The sequence below is a fragment of the Castor canadensis genome, chromosome 5 (genome assembly GCF_047511655.1).
Source record: "Castor canadensis chromosome 5, mCasCan1.hap1v2, whole genome shotgun sequence".
Taxonomy (NCBI): Eukaryota; Metazoa; Chordata; class Mammalia; order Rodentia; family Castoridae; genus Castor; species Castor canadensis.
In genome coordinates this window covers 164,945,901-164,963,148 of record NC_133390.1, presented here as the reverse complement: position 1 = coordinate 164,963,148, position 17,248 = coordinate 164,945,901, and the positions used below count along the sequence as shown (strand labels likewise).

General features: G+C 43.6%; 1 protein-coding gene across 11 annotated transcripts in view; it reads left to right on the top strand.

The window, feature by feature from the left end:
- The window catches only part of Ptprt (protein tyrosine phosphatase receptor type T), a 1,025,960-nt gene that overhangs the window by 998,136 nt on the left and 10,576 nt on the right, over positions 1–17,248 (top strand). For all 11 annotated transcript variants that reach the window (XM_074074791.1, XM_074074788.1, XM_074074793.1 and 8 more), the window contains 3 exons: positions 2,196–2,327; positions 14,655–14,780; positions 15,632–15,795. In XM_074074791.1, the coding sequence (XP_073930892.1) occupies positions 2,196–2,327; positions 14,655–14,780; positions 15,632–15,795 (422 nt within the window). The remainder of the gene's footprint in view (positions 1–2,195; positions 2,328–14,654; positions 14,781–15,631; positions 15,796–17,248) is intronic.

Sequence of the window (17,248 nt, the reverse complement as noted above, 5' to 3'; positions counted from 1 at the left end):
TGAAAACCCTGTGTCAGGGTCTAAAAACAAGGAGTCTTGTCTTGGACATATCAAACAACTGCAGTTTGAGAGATAATCTCTGGTAACAGCTTAGGTCACTATATATATGTATGTGTATGTGTGGGTGCCTGTGTGTCTGGTGAGAGATGAGGTCTAGAGGTACGCCTACACTTCCAAGCTTCCCCTACCATTATCTGCTATTTGTCCTGACTCCCTGTCTCTCGCTTTTACATCTAAGCAAGTATCAAGCAAGCTTCTGGCCTCTACTTAGTAGGTTAGATACTGCCTGGAGTCAAATGCCTTTTGCCAAGCTCCAATTCTGATTGCATTTTCTTTGTCCACAGGACATTTCTCCTGTGAGCCATCACTGAGGCCCTTGCCTTTCTTATATTAAAAAAAAAAAAGTCCTTATCTGTATTCCAGCTCAGTTTGTGCATTATCTGGTAACCATAGCAGCTTTGCCTCTAGCAGAAAAATATGAAGTCCTCTGGGTTAATTTTTAATGTTTCCCCTGGTAAAGGATGATGTTATCCATGAAATGGATTGCTGGCTGATCCCTGAAACCCGGCAGGAGCACGGATCTCGAACATATTTTCAGATAAGGCTTTGTCAGGCATGCTGGCCTAATAGAGCATTTATCACAGAGACAATGAAAAAGCAAAGAAAACTAACATTCCCTAAGTGTTGGGTACCATGTCCAGCCCTGGACTTGTACTGTCTCATTCTGCATTTGGGTATTATTACCCCCATTTTCTGCAGAGACACTGAGAGTCTGTAGGTCAACCGATGGTGAACTAGCTTAGAAAGGGTTGAACCAGCTCCATGCCTGCTTCCATTGAAGCTTACATCCTTTTCTAGGTCTGGAAAGACCATGCTGTCTATGGGGAGAATTTGGCTTGTGGGCAACTAAATAGTCTGCCTTCCCAAACCCCTCCTCTGACCATCCACTGGCCAGGAGAAGGCCCTTGGAAGACAAGTCTCCTTAATGCATACATGATGTCAATGTTTGCAAGGCCTCGACCTGCTGCTGCTGAAGTCTCTTCCCCTCTTCCCTCCCCATTGCCTTCTGACTTATAATTCCACTGGATATGGCTGTGACTACCAGAGGGACCAAAAATGTGCTAAGAACATTGGCTAATTGTCAGATTTCACAAACCACTGAGGAAATAGAGATAGCCCTCAATCTTCTCAAATACCTCCTCACAGGGTGGTCTGACAAATCGGGCCCAGTGGAAACTCACGGGCCCATTTTTTCTGGGCCTCTGTTCCCCTGTCTGTAATATGGGGCTGAATTGATTTATTTATTCACCGGAGCTATACTGTTTCCAGTGTGTACCAGCCATAGCGCTGGTGCCCAGATGAAAACCTAAGTCAGAAGTGCTTCTACCCTGTGGTAGGCTTATAGTCAGACTCATGCTCAGTGGGCTTTTTACATGCAAATCTCATTCAAATGTATGACAACTATCCCTTTGGATTTATGAATTCCATTTTCCAGATAAAGAATCTGAGTTTTGAAACCATCTAACTTACCAGTATTTAGCATCCCACACATTCCCCATAAAGCACTCTACAAATGATGTTTAGATAAATGAATGGATGAACAAATGGGTGGATGGATGGATGGCTGGTAACAAAGCTGAGGTTGAACCCCAGGTCTACCTGACTCTAATACTTGGAGACCTTCCACTGCCCCATTGGCTGTAGGACACAATGCCACCTCCTGCAAGGGTAGCTCAGCCCTCAGTTCTGTCCCAGACCTGGAGTGAAGCTTGCAAAACAGGCCCCCTCACAGGTCAGCTAGACTCCTTCCCAGCATCACAGGCACAGGAACTCAGCAGATCCATTATATCCCAAGAGGTATCTCAGCCAGCAGAGCAGCAAATCTGCATCCAGAATCTTTCATTTCATATTGTAATGATGATTATTTGCTGAGATCTAAGACATAAATAATTTATTTGGATAATCCTCATCTGAGTGACACTTTCCTAATGAAATGTCTTAGTTTTCAGAAGAATATGTTCATTAGGAGAAGGTCCCCTTTGCCACCAGGGCACTGAGAGATAACAAAACGGGCAGGTGCTTTGTGAAATCCATTTGACTGGCTCAGGGCCTCTGGCATCCATCTGGGCCTCATCATCATCAGAATAGCACTGATAGATATGTATTTTATAAAACTTGTGTCATTTCTTTGTCAGAGCCACAAGCAGCCTGCCGCCTTTGTGGTCACTCAACACCCTCTTCCCAACACTGTGGCAGACTTCTGGAGGCTGGTGTTCGATTATAACTGCTCCTCTGTGGTGATGCTGAATGAGATGGACACTGCTCAGGTAGGAGGAGGCCCTGTAGCTGCCATAGGTGGGCCCCGGTGGGTCAGGAAGACCATGCTGTAGACTTGGAGGGAGACACTGGGATGGGCACTGTCTGGCCATGAGTAAAAAGCAAGCCCATTCTGCTGCCCACAGACAACAGGAGTCTCCTGCTAGACCCTCTACCCCAGAACCCCAAAAGCAAATTCCTCTGCCTATGGGCTTTATCCAGCTGCCCCCAGGGTCAGTCTTTGTTTTCCATGCCCCAAACAATGGTTAGGGTCTTTCTCTAAATCACACAGAGCTTACAGAGCCAGGAAACACCTCCAATACTGAATACCTCCAACCCTCAAGAATATCCAATGCCCTAGCCCTTTGCCATAAAGCCTGTGCTAGCAGAGGCTAGAGCCTGAACCTAGGAGGCAAAGCCCCCTGACCACCCCTCTTAACCTTGTCTTCATGACTTAGCCCCTTTAAATCTGACAACTTTAATCACCATAGGCCTACAACATATCCACACACTCAGGACACAGGGCGCATCTTGGGACAGTTTCTGGAGCCCTCCCCTCTGTATTAGGACAGACATTCCTGCAGTGAAGGAGATGAGAATGGCATTTCAGATTTTTGCAAACCTTTTTGCTGCCTTGACAAAAACTCAAAAAAGTAATTCAACACACTCCCATATGAGTTCTGGCCATGTACAGGCCTTGAGTGGGAAAAAAAAAACTTTTTTCAAATGGGTTTGAGCTATAGTCTCAGCCTTCTAGGAGCTCCCAGTCTTGTTACAGAGACAGATGGGCAACTCGTTGCAACCTCATGTGGCTATGCTGTAATAGAGGTCAGCAATGAAGTGCTGTGTTGACTAGGATCAGGGAGCAATTAATTCTGCCCAGAGAGTGAGGGGAGATTTCAAAAAGAAGACAGCTTTGACCTTGAGGGGACAGAAGATATTTGTGCATACAGGAGATGAAGTAGCTGGGAAGAGGCATTCCAGGCAGAAGGAAGAGCAAGGACAAAGTCAAGGCAGATGGATGTACATGGGCTTGTTTGCAGATAGCTCTGTTCCAGTGAGGTTAGACTAGGACAAGAGCAAAAGAGCATGATGCACCTGGATACGGCAGCAAGGCCTGACTTGTAGAGACTTGCTATGCCAGGCTCAGGAGCTTGGGCCAAGGACTGAAGTGTTATAAGTGTCAGACTTTTACTTTGTAAGCCACAGAATCCTTTCTACCAATGAAAGCTTTTGTGCAAGCGCAATGTATAAAGTAAGAATGATTAAGAGCTGGTCATGTTGAAGCAGGATGCAGAGGTCCACGGATCCATCTGCAGTGGTTTTCATCTTCTCCTTGTGGGCCTCAGACAGTCAGTCACTGTGAGCACCTCTGTGGAATCCTAGGATTTCCGGGGTCACAGTTAGAAATCCTTGCTGTGCACTGGGGAGAGATTCTGAAGGGCTTCCTCATGGAGGAAGGGATCCTGTTAAAAAGCTGAGTCCAGGACCAGGGAACACAAACCTGGGAAATAAAGATGGGGAGAGGGTTTTCAAGTATGCAGAAATTGAAGGTAGAGATCTGAACTGAGGAAGTGGCTGGGAGGCAGAATTTGAATGAGATGTGAAAACGTTTCCAGAATTGAAGTCCACAGGTTTAAGGAGCAGCTGCACATGGGAGGTGAATGAGAAGGAAAAGTTACTAATGATGACAGGTGTCTCACCTGGACAATTAGGTGTTCCAGATGCACCTGGCCAAAATGGGAAAGCAGGAAGTTCACAGAGGCAGGGAGTAGGAGGGGATGAAAGTGAGGACAATCTGGGATGTGCCTAGAAAGGAGAGGTTCTCTCCATTCTCGTGATCCACATTTGTTGAACATCTGCTGCTGCTATTCACTGGAAGCTACTCTAGGTGCTTGGACTGTGAACAGTACAGACAAGGAGAAACAAGAAAATCCCCATCTCATCTCTCCTGCACTTTCTATTCTGAGGTGTATGTAGTAGAGAGACAGTAAATTAAAAAGTGCTCTATAATGTACTCAATTGTATGTTAGGAGGTGACAAGGGTATGGAAAAGACAAATAAGAGGACAGTATAATGGAGATCAGAAAGCTGGGTTTGAGTCACAAAAAGCAACTGCATTGGGGTGGTCAATGTAGGTCCTGTTGAGAAAAGATTATCTGAATACAGACTTGAAGGAGGTGAGGGAGCAAACCATGTGCCTCTTCCAGAGGAAAGAGTCGCAGGCAGAAGGAATAACCTGCACCCAGGTGGCATTGTGGGCATCCACCTGGTTCCACTGAAGACAGCAGAGTCTGCTGGGGCAGGAGCAGGGTGAAGATAGGAAGATTAGCAGTAAGGTCAGAGATGTAACAGGGCCAAGTCATGGAGGATCTTGTAAGTCATAGAAAGAATTTTGGCTTTTGCTCTGTGGGAAATGTGGAGCCACTAGTAGACTTTAGACAAAGGGATGATGTAATCTGACTGCTTTAAAAGCATCCACTGGCTGCTGCGTTGAGAACAGATTCCTGTTGGGGGATGGGGAGGAGAGATGCTGAGAGCAGAAAGAGAAAGAAAAAGGAAAGAGGCTATTACAATAATCAGGTGACAATGAGGATGGCTTAAACCGGAATGGTAGCAATAGCATAGGTTATAGATGAATGCTGGAATTATATCCAACAAAAGTACCTGACAGGTTAAAGAGGGAAAGTGAAGGAAAAAGAGGAATGAAGGATAACTCCAAAGTTTGGGGTTTGAACAATGAAAGGTTGGAAACTGAAATAACTATGGAAATAAATAAATTCCTATGAAACAGAGAGTGCCCTCAGAGTTCCAGAATCAGAAGCCATCACTTATTCTTTTGCCTGAAAAAGTAAAACAGAGAACTGAACTCTATGATCTGGAAGTGAAGTAGGACCTATGAAAGCCCATTTGCTCTTCTCTTTTTCAACATCCTTTTTTTGCAAAACATGATTTCAGGGACAGAACAGGAGTTTCGAAGAATCTTGCTTTGGGTCAAGGTCATTGGCTATAGCTCCCCTTCTTGGTATAGGATAGAATAATCTATCAGTTCCAGATGTTGGTACAGACCTTGAGAATTGAGTCTCTAAGTGCAAAAACATCAGGCTCAAAAGCACCCTGAGGTTGGCTGCCATACACAGCTGGCAAGCATCTCCTGAAATCGGCAGATGAATAGAGCACTTATTGATATAAATATCATCACCGCAGCAGCTGGATGCCTTGCAAAAATAAACAATGACACAGCATGAGCATCAGAAAAGCAGCCCTTGGCACCTGGAGGGGCGGTTCTTTGAAGTGGCACCAGCTTTTGCCTGCCAGCATGCTCCTGCCAAGGCAGCCCAGGGCTTGGGCCAGCCCAGCCACGTGGACAAGTCTGCCTTGGGTCCTGAGCATCACTCATTTGCTCCTGAGAAGACTAATGCCATATTCTGGGGCTTGACCATGGACTGTAAGGGCCCACATTGAGGGTAAAGTGAACTGTGAGATACAACAAAATAAGGTCAAGGAGAGGATGTGCGCTCTGCAAAACACTTCATTTTCTTGCTCTGCTGTCCAAATCTGCCTCTGCTCCAAATCCTACACTACTTCATTCAATCAGCCATCCCCAGCCACAAATATCCTTCCATTCTTCATAGTGGCTGCTGTTCAATTGCTGATCAATGAGTGCTTTGATAAAGACCCTAATTTCTGCTTTTGATTTTAGAGATTTTTTAAAACTCTTTAGAACTCCAAAACCCTGTGGCAAATTAGTGTGGCAAAATTTTAAAACTACAATATCCACTAAAAGACACTGCAGTTTCTCAGACCCAACAGAAAGAAACTTCTCAACCATATCTAATGGCACTGACAGGTCTCTTCCATCTTTGTGGATTCTATACATAGACCAGAGTCCATGAGGAGTGTACACAAGAAAGAAGCCTTCCTATAGTCATCCCGTGTCCAGTACAGTGCTTAGAAAACTCAGGAGATCCTTCATGTTGACACAGGATGGAGTTGTGTGGTAGAAGAATCATGGTCCCCAAACATGTTCCTATCCAAATCCCCAAAACCTGTGAATACGCTATTTTATGTGGTAAAAGAGATTTTGCAGATGTGGGTCTTGAAGTGTGGAGATCATCCTGGGTTATTCAATTAGGACCAATGTAAGGGTCATTGGATAGCAATGTGACAACAGAGCAGAAACTGGTGAGAGACAGACAAGGAATGCAGGCAACCTCTAGAAGATGAAGAGGCAAGAATTATGGCTTTCTCCTAGAGTCTCTGGAAAAGAAGGCAGCTCTGCTCACATCTTGATGGAAACCCCTTAAGACTCATTTTCAGAACTACAACATAATAGATTTGTGTTCACTTTAAGCCACTATATTTGTGGCAATTTGTTACAGGAATCATAGGAAATTAATGCAGGCAATAAAACTAAAACAAGAAATTCAGACCCAGAGCAATAAGGATCAGAACAGAACTGAGTGTGAGACTGAAGTTATGCTAAAAGCTGGAGTCATCATTGAGTGTTTGAATGGGAAGTGGTTTGAGCTAGAGAAATCCATGTCTCAATCTGAGTCCAAAGTCAGAACCAAGAGGAGCCATAAGGGAGCAGGATGCAGAGGGGCAAATAGGATGTCAAAGTATACTTCACCAGCTTAGGTGGCCTTGCCAAACCAGATGGAGGCTTTTAAAGGTCACGGGGCATGCTTTCTGGAACTCATTCAGCAACATACATCTATTCATTCACTCATCAACATACATTTATTGAGAACATACCATGTGCCAGGCATAGACCTAGATATGACAGAGGATGAAGGAGGCACAAAAACTCCTCATTCCCATGAAGAAAGCAATTTGATGAGGTGATGCCCCCCTCTCAGCCTCTCTCTGGCATCAGAGGGTGAAATCATCCTCAGCTGGAATCACCTCAGTAAGGCTGTCTAGTGGCAGGAAGACACTGACCACAAAGCAGAAAGATGGAAGAGACAGTGTCAAGGGACAGGTCACATTGCCCTCAAGCTTTGTGGACTGCTGTGAAGGGTTATAGCAGGAAAAAAAAACACCCCATCAGCCTGGAGTCAGGGTTTGGGGTCAGTGAGACCCAGTTTCCATTTGACTGCCTCTCCATTAATAAATGCTAGTGCTTCTGCCTTTCTTGAATATTGTGTTGATTTATTATATTGGCTATTCTTGGAGTATCCTCTGAGTTTCTCATTATTTTGCTTGTCAGTAATTCTAGGGAGCCCCCTTTATCTTGCTATGTTGTTTAAATCTTAGAGCTTTTGTAATCTAAATTACCACAAAACACTTTTCAATAATTCCATGTCCTCTTTCCATGGATCTGTATTTACTAATTAATAATGAATTGCTTTTTTTATGTTTTTCATGAGACACATGAAAAACTTCTGATCTGCAGAAGTTCTCAATGAACTTCTGATCTGCAGGCCATATTCAGAAATGATACAATGAGATGCTCTAATTCAAGACCAAAGCCAGAGACTCTTGGTCCTCCACTCTAGGACAACAGTATGATCTTTCTTTGGCTTTCAGAGATTTCAGAGATAGCTCCTTGGCTTCTCTACTAACTTTACATATCCTACTTTGGAAATCACTGATTTCACTTTGCAGATCAGGAAACTTGGACCAAAGCAGGGAAGGGATTTGAACAGGTCACAAAGCTCATCACTGACTTTTGCCCATAGCCTTCTGCTGGGATAGTAAAGATGTTTGCAATCATTTCATGACAGATTTCCAGGCCTTGGTACCTGATCATCACCTATCTGCTGACAACTGGGTATATGGAGAAGGCAAGATTGTTTCCTTGCTTTAAAACAAACAAGAGCCCACAGCTTATATAAAAGCTGAGTTGCCAAGTTCTGAGCCTGAGACCTGGATTTTGGTGACAACATCCAGGAGGAAAGAGGAAGATAGGTGGGTCCAAGAATAAGCAGAAAGCCATGATGTATTTTCATGGAAGTAAGGGCAACAAGTGCTTCATCCTTCCAGGGGAAAAGCAGAGTGATGTTTCAGAGATGTCTTTTGCTGTCATTGTGCCTGCAGGGTAAATAGCAAGCATTGATACCCCCATTTTTACCTTGGCTTGTGAAAACACAGACTAACATGCTACCAAAATACACAGAATTCCCAGTAATGCCTCTCAACCAGCCTTAGGCCTGACTTTTCAAGGGGCTGTGTCTCTACCCCCCTGTAATAGTGGGGATAATGTAGAATAGAAAGTCTGGGGTTAAACATGAGTTACATACTGTGTTGCCCTGAGTCAGTTTCTTAACTTCTCCGAGCCTCAATGATATCCTCTGTTAGGTTGGTATAATCCAAATGTTAGCCAAGTTCTATCTTTGAAAATTTCAATCAAATTACATCTGTTCCTTACTCCATCCTGTAAGAAAACCCAACATCCTCCCTGTCATTTCAAGGAATTCCAAAGTGTTCCCATTCTCATGTTCTCTTCCAAGTTCTAGCTGAGGCTTGAGTGGGAGCAATGTAGGGTTCACAGCCCATCAATTCCATGTCTTGCAGTTGAATAGCACTCATCCTCATTCTTAAGCCCCACCTTACCTCCTCCCTCCCCTGCCCCATGGCACCATATCATCCCTACCCTGTCACCTAAACCATTTTCTTCTCCTGTCCACCTCTTCTCCCTCTCCTTGCTTCTCAGTTCTTCTAGTCCCTCCCCATAAACTGTTCCTTTTTCTGAAAAATTCAGCTATCTCCTTAGCACCTCTCTAAAATTGGCCCTGAGTCTTGTCTCCCACCCACCACTCCCTTCTGTAAGTATTGCCCTAAACTCCGTCCTTCCTTCCTGGAAACAAACTTGGATTCAGTTGACATAAGAGTAAGTTTCTACCCACTATGTAGAACTCTTGTTATCCCTTACAAGGCTGTTGGGATAATGGGGTGTACAAATATCCATTGATCAATGTCCATACATCTTCTCCTCTCTGTCCCATGTTCCTATAAGCCCCTTCTCCAACATTCTGTTTTCTTAACTGGCCATCTTGTCAAAGCCAATTCTAATTTTATAGGATGTACTTAAAGGAATTTTATAATCACCAAGCAGAATTTTAAAGCCAATTCAGGTGACTCTTTCACATTTCTCTCATTAAACTATGAATTCACTTCACCTTTTGGTGGCCTGGGATTGATTTTTCCCAGGAACTTTGATAAGTATAGTCTTTCACTTCTAAAGCCATATTACTTGGACTTTCCATTTTATCAAAGTATTGTAATTAACAAAAGGTATAACTACAGTGTGCTATTTGCTTTAAAATTGTTCTTTTTCCAAAAATAGGCCCATCTGCTAGTTTTCATTCACCTCATCAGAGCATGTTTATTCCAGTGACTAACAAGCTTTCTGATTTCATCAGCAAGATAAAGATATTTAACGAGAGAGGCTCCTGCACATTTGTTATATTTCACGCATGAACTTGCACCCCCGAAGGACATCTTTTCATGGCCCAAATAGTGATGGAGATCACTAGGTAGAATAATGTGTGAAAGCTGTTCTAGGGCTATCCTCACAGGCTTCTCGACTTTCGCTTGGTTTAACTCATTCTGATAATAAATAGCAAAGCCCCTGTGCTTTCCTGGAAGAAGTGTGGCCTTTTCTAAATCACCAGAACCAACTGGACTGGCTTCCCTCCCAGGTGTGGTCATCAGCCCTACCTATGTGTGTCTGCAAAAAATGCTGAGACCTTCCCTTTGAGCAATACCACCCTCCTCAGACAACTGGGAAAGGAAAGGTAGGAAGAGCACTAGAAGAGAAGGTAGGGAAAAACAGCTGGCCTAGACTCTAGGCTCAAGAATTTGAATCTATTCTTGGAGACAGCCAACTTCAAGTTTTCCATCTGAGAACAAAAGTACTAAGGTTGCACTGAATAACAAGTATGGCCTCAAAGTCAGCTAGATCCTCATGGTTTTTGAAAGCCAAGTGGGCTTCCTTGAATCCCTACCTCCAGGGTTTTAAAAACCCTAACACTGCCTTCCCTTCGAATTCTACCAACTGCCCATGGTCTGCCTCCTCTGTTCACACGTGTGATCTCTATTTCCTTCCTGTGTTATTCAGGGAGCAAAGCTCAGTTCCTCCCTGGTTTCCACTAGAAATCCATAGACACTGAGCCTTGTCTTGCTATTCAAAATCTGTAGAATAGTTAGGAGGTTAGGAAAAGTACTACATGATACATCCAGTTATCTTATACCTTTCGCTGGTTCTACTATACCCTAACCTTCCTTTCATTTTCTTTCCTTATCTCCCCATGGTACTAGGATTTGAACTCAGGACTTTGTGCTTGCTAGACAGCTTCTCTATCACTTGAACCTTCCCTCATCCCCTTTTTGCTTTAGTTATTTTTCTGAAAGCGTCTCTCATGTTTGCCCAGAGGCCAGTCTCAGGTCATGGTCCTCCTACGTATGTCCCCCAGTAACTGGGACCATCAGCACATGCCACCATGCCTGGTTTGTTGGTTGAGATGGAGGTCTTGCTCACTTTTTGCTTGGGCAGGCCTCAAACCATGGTCCTCCCAATCTCTGCTGGGATTATAGGCATGAACACCATGCCTAGTCCCCTCTTTTATTTTCTGAGTTCCTCTCAAGAAAAAGCTACAGGTCTTTCTCCTTTAGCATGCAGAATAGTGTTCCTCTCTTCACAAGGCTGTCTGACTACAGCTACCCCAAGCTGGCTGATCAGGAATTTTTGCAATAAGAGCAATCCTTTGGGTATTTTGCTAAAGAGAAATTTTCATAAGGACTAGAAAGTAGAAGGGAAAAAAAATTCTTCCCTTTATCCATCTTGCTTTGAATAATGCTACCTAATAATTATAGCTCATACGCATGAAGTACTCACTAGAGCTACAGATCTGTATGCTAGGAGGCATTGAAATTCACAGCCGCCATAACCTGGAGGAGCAAAAAGACTTGGCCAAGTTATTCAACTAGAAAGTGATAGAGCTGGGACTTGAACCTTGAGTCCTTCAAGTAGTGACCCCAATGCATTTCCCCCCTTTTTCTATGCTACCTACATACAGAAGCCAAAATGGCAGCTCCCATTCAAGGGCAACCACACACACTTGGACAGCAGGACAATCTTGAGCTAAACCATAAAGGACATCTCTTGCTAATGAGAGTCATTTCCAAGCCCCAAAGGGCCACTGGGGACATAGCCTTTGACTTCTGTCCACTTTTGTTCCTATTTCTCATAACTAGAGGATGTGCAGTGTCCTGGGCTGTGGGAAGACCCTGATCATCCTTGGAAGCTCAAATGCACATCTGCCCACAAATCACTCAAATGAATGTCACCTGTGCTCCTGCAGATGTAGTCTCACAAATTAGGGAACCTGAGTGAAACAGTGACTCTGATTTAGGATTCAAAGAATCCTGCAACCTTCCCCAGTCCTCTGGGCATTATGGGAGAGCAACCTGGAAGATCAAATGCAGAGATGTGTCCCAAAATGTAAGAGTCTTGTTTGAGGCAGAGTAGAACCTATTAGCTTGAGAAATTGGTCTGGAAATCTTATAAAAAGAGACAAATCATTCCATATTCTCTCCAGGCTGAAAATATTGGGGGTAATAGACTTTTCCCAATGCCTCAGACCCATGCACCTCATGTCAGGATCACAGCCAAACTCTGGCAAGGCTAAATTCAATGCAGGCGATAAAGGCAATTATTTTTTTAAATGGGCAGCTCTGATTAATTCCAATTTCTCTGGCCAGCCACAGACTTATCTGTACCAGTCCCTCATTCCTGTGAAGGTTACAAAGCAGAAGAGCCAATGGCAAAGAGAAATGAAGTTCAAAATGTGGATTTGTCATTACTGCACAGCTCAGCAGCCGCAGATTGTCCAGCCATGGAGGCCCCTGTGACCAGCCCTCCCCACCCCCACACACTCACATCTCCTTTCTCAATATGCTTGATTAACTCCTGATGGAAATACTTGAGAAGCAAAACAACATTGCCTTAACCTTGGAGGTTTTTGCCACTTATAAGGAGTGGTATTAAGAGAATCCTTCAAATTTAAATGCAGATGATCCCCAGTTTACAGTGGTTCAACTTAGGATTTTTTTTGACTTAACTACAGTATGGTAATAAGATGCATTCAGTAGGAATTGTACTTCAAATTTTGAATTTTGGATCTCTTCCTGGGCTAGTCATATTCAATGTGATACTCTCTGGTGATGCCAGAAAGCAGGAGCAGGTTTTAGGTCCCAGTCAGTCAAGGGATCCCAAGGGGAAACAACCAGTAGTTTATAGTCTGCAGCACTGACTGTTCAGTCAGTAGGTTACATGTATTAAATGAATTTTTCACTTAATGATATTTTCAACTTACAATAGGTTTAATGGGATATGACTTCGTGGTCATAAATGAAGGAACATGTGTATACCAACAATGATATGGGTAATAATTACATAATAATTGAATCACAAATGCAGTAATAATTATTTGCAATCTTATTTAAGTGCTTGTTCCATGCCTGGTACTGTGCCGACTTTTTTACGTGAATTACTTCCTTTATCCTCTACCAACCCTACAGAGCAGAAGTTGACAAATTTTTTTTCTGTGATGGGCCAGATAGGAAATACTGTAGGCTTCTCAGGTCACAAGGTCTCTGTCAAAATTACTCAATTCTGAAATTGTAGCATTACAGCAATCACAGATAGTACATGTAGCTGATTTCAATAAACAGTTATTAATGGAACTATATATGCTATGACCTTTGGGCCATAGTATGCCCACCACTGCTATGTGGCAAATGATGTTATTCCTAAGCAAGAATTTGGGGTTTCCACAGTTAGAAAGGCAGGAGATGTGATTTTTCCTTCTCTCACATCCCCCTCCTCCTTACTCTTCCCTCCTAATTCTAGTTCTGGAGGAAGGAGATAATAAAAGATATTTTGGAATGTGACTTCCTAGGGTGAGTTGTCCTTCATCAACAAAGGAGAGACCAATTGTCCTTTACATGAGAACCCTGCTTCAGAGGAGGAGACCACAATTCTGTTGGTCATCCCTGTCAGCCTAGCTCCTTATATGAAAACTTGGTGTGGGCTGGATGGGAGCAGACCCCATGGATGAGACACTCAATCCCAAATTGCTTCCAGAAGCCTTGGTGGATCTTTGTGAATATCAGCTATATCTTCTGGGCAACTCCCAGGTAGACTTTCTATCATATGATCTCTGTCCACACTGGGGTGGGGAAGTCCCAGCAAGCCTACATCCCCACTGTAGATCTCCTCTGAGCCTCATCTATGGGGCCTATAGCCTAAGGCAGGGTTTATCCTTATGCCCATGGGAATCAGGAATTTGAGGGAAGCTGCTTACCTCTCCATAGCCACACCCCTGCCACCCACCTCCCTTAATATTCTCCCTCCAGCTAAAGTCATCTAAGAACTCAACAGATACGAATGAAGTATCCATCTGTCCTTCTTGATGACGAGAACAACTTATGATTTTAGACCAGGTTTTTTAAATCTCTGCACTACTGATATTACGGCCAGAGAACTCTTAGGGGAAACTATCCTATGCATTGTGGGATGTTTAGAAGCATGCTAGCCTCTACTCACTAAATGCCTATAGCAATATCCAAGTGTGACAATAAAAAATGTCTTCAAATATTGGCACATATCCCCTGGGAGAACAAAACAGCCTCTGGCTAAAATCCAGTGACTTAGACTGAGGGGTACCATGACCTATTGCTCTCAGGTGTAGGTTCTAATTCCCAATTCCAGAAAAAGAAAGATTATCAGCAAAATCTTTAATATCAAGTGACTTTTCTTACCAGGTGACTTACCAGGTGCAGGGAAAGTGTTAATTATCCCCAATTTATGTATGAGAAGTGGAGGTCCCGATCACACAACTAGAAAGGAGCAGAGCCTGGATGTGGACCCAAGACTATCAAAAGCCAAAGCCTATATATTTTTTATATTATTCATGATTTAATAATGAACATACACTGTATAGGTTTCCCTAGAATGGGGAGAAGTCTTTGCCCTTCCCTGGGCATTCCATCTAATCCTGAAAACAGCATTTCAAAGTAGATACTATTCTTACCATTTTACAGATAAGAAAACTGAGGCCTGGCAAGCCTAACAAATGGTCTAAAATCAGCATAGCAAAGATTTTTTAAACCCAGCATTTCCGTGTTAAGAGTCTTGACATTTCAGCACCAAAAAGTGGGCACCTGCACCCCAACAGGGATAGTGAGTCCAATTTGCTACACAATACTCTACCTTTCTAATCCATGTTTCCTGCCAGCAATAAGAAAGACTCAGTGATAAATGACACTGATGTTCCCAAGCCCTTCCTTTTGTCCTTGGCTTCCTTCTGTGACCTCCTCTCTTGTCTCAGCTCTGTATGCAATACTGGCCCGAGAAGACCTCTGGGTGCTATGGACCCATCCAGGTGGAGTTTGTCTCTGCAGACATCGATGAAGACATCATCCACAGAATATTCCGCATCTGTAACAAGGCTCGGGTGAGTGTGGCCACCGTTGCTTGCCCTGCCCCTCCTTTGCAAAACAGATGGAAGCTGCAGGAGAGAATCGCCGCTGAGCTAGCCAAGAGTCTGTGTTATGCTCTCCTGATAATCTCTTCCTTAGGGAAGTGATGTCTTTGCTGATTCCGGTTCCAGACCCAGCAATGGCTCCAACACAGACAGATGCAAAGAGTGACATCCAGCCTGCCATCTGCCTGTTTCCTGACACACTTGCTGCCATGTAGCCCAAACTTATCAGACATGTGCTCTTCCCTACCATGGTGTGTGTTGCTTTGGCACCAATCAATGCAGTCTTCTGTTGGCTCCTATAAGCTTTGGGCCAGGTCCTGCAAACATTGAGATGGAAAATAATTAGTTGTTTTCAAGAGGGTAGTCACTGGCTGAGTACTGAGTAGGAGAGGGAAGAAGACTGTCTCTGAAATGGTGACTAACTGTTGGTCTTTACTAGGAACCCAGGGTGAATGGAACTCTGCCCTCAGAATTCAGTATCAAGTGGAAAAGTAAGATATGTTCTGACATATGAACCTCAGGGAGAGAGAGCTCTACCTGGTAGAACCATGTAAGGTATTCCTATAGAAAGGGACATTTGAATTGCTTTTGAAGACTGAGTTGGAGTCTTCCAGGTGGAGAGGGGAGGAGAATCAGTGTGCACAAAGGTAGAGAAGTCGGTATTGGGTAGTCTGTGATTCTCCCCATCATGACATAGATTAGACCCACACACACACCTTAGTCTGTTTTCCAGTCTCCTCCAGGCCCTGGGGTAAGTTTTAGAAGGCTCACATCCCAAGCATCCCTAGCAAAACATCCCTAAACTTGCTCTCTGTTCTCAGCCACAGGATGGGTATCGTATAGTCCAGCACCTCCAGTACATTGGCTGGCCTGCCTACCGGGACACACCTCCTTCCAAGCGCTCTCTACTCAAAGTAGTCCGACGACTGGAGAAGTGGCAGGAGCAGTATGATGGGAGGGAGGGACGCACTGTGGTCCACTGCCTGTGAGTACTGCAGAGGTGTCTCCAGAGCAATGCTTGAGGATGCTGCTAGCCACATACACCATCATAGTCATGTCCAGCCATACTACATCTCATCATCCCTTAGAAGTTAGTAAAATATATTCAAAGAACTCAGGATCCTTTTATAGATAGGTTTTGCCAGCTGCCCTGAACAATTGTTATATAACATGATATTGATGCAAAATACGGAGGGGGCGGACTACATCTCAGTGCTCCCAATACATGATGAGTCCTGACCTCCAAAAGGAGAGCCATGATGTATTCTTCTAGTCATAAGAAAGCTCAGAACAGAGTAGGTCCCACTGACCAGAGACTCCTTTATTATTTCCTGGAGAAGAAGAAAGGGCTTAATTTAAGCCCGACATTTTAAATGAATCACCTCATTCCATCTGTGAAGTAGATATTATCATTTTGTAATGAGAAAACCGAAGAACAGATGGGGTAAGGGATCAGAGAGTTGAGAGAGGAGCTATGATTTACATTCACTGGGCCCTAAGCAAACATGCATTCTTGCCTCATTATCCACTGCCTCCTGGGACACCTCTTACCATGAGCTTAGTGGAAACACAGAGAGCATGAGGAGAAGACACTACCTTGGAGGGGTGCTAATAGATGATTTGCAGTACCCTAAGAACTCTGTTTCCCAGGGTCTCAGCGGCCTCAACATCAGTTACTGGGTGAACTGGAGCCTTTACCTCCTGTCATAGAATGGGTACAACCAAATGAATCCCAAAGTCATTATGCTAGGAAGAGGTCCAGGCCCTTAGAGGGCTGTGTTTGACAAGCTATACCACATCAAGAAAATCACTTAATTTTGTGAAACTCTTCCTCATCTGTCTATTGGGTGTGTTGAATTAGATCATCTTTAGACAAGTAATTCTTTGACATGAAATAGTTGGAAAATAAAAGTAATGTACCTATCAACAATGTCTTGGTGGCAAATACACAAATGTAAATGTAATTTCTTAAAAGAACAAGTGTCATGGAGTCTACCTTACTACAAAGAGACCACAAAGAAGGATTCTACAAAGACCTTAGACCCACAGCAAATCTGCAGCCACATCAGTTCTGTGTGGAATGTTTGACTCACAATCATACATTTGCTTCTTAGAACATAAGTAATTTGTGAAGTGACTGAGAGGATCTCGCCCTGTCAAAATGTTGAATTACAGGAAATTTGAACCATTCTTCTCTTTTTCAGAATAATTACTTCTGGAGTGAATATAGGCATTGATAATATTGCATTGACCTCAGAATTAAGTTCAACCTTTTCAAAACCAGCTAATTGTTCACTTTCTTTCAAATAGGTAGTACACCCCGAAAGTACCAGAAAAGTCAGAGCTTAAAGGAAGTTAAACACACATGTGTACACTCAGAGCTTAAGAACTGCATGACTAGTAAAAACCTGCCCTAAGGATACAGATTTCAGAATGAT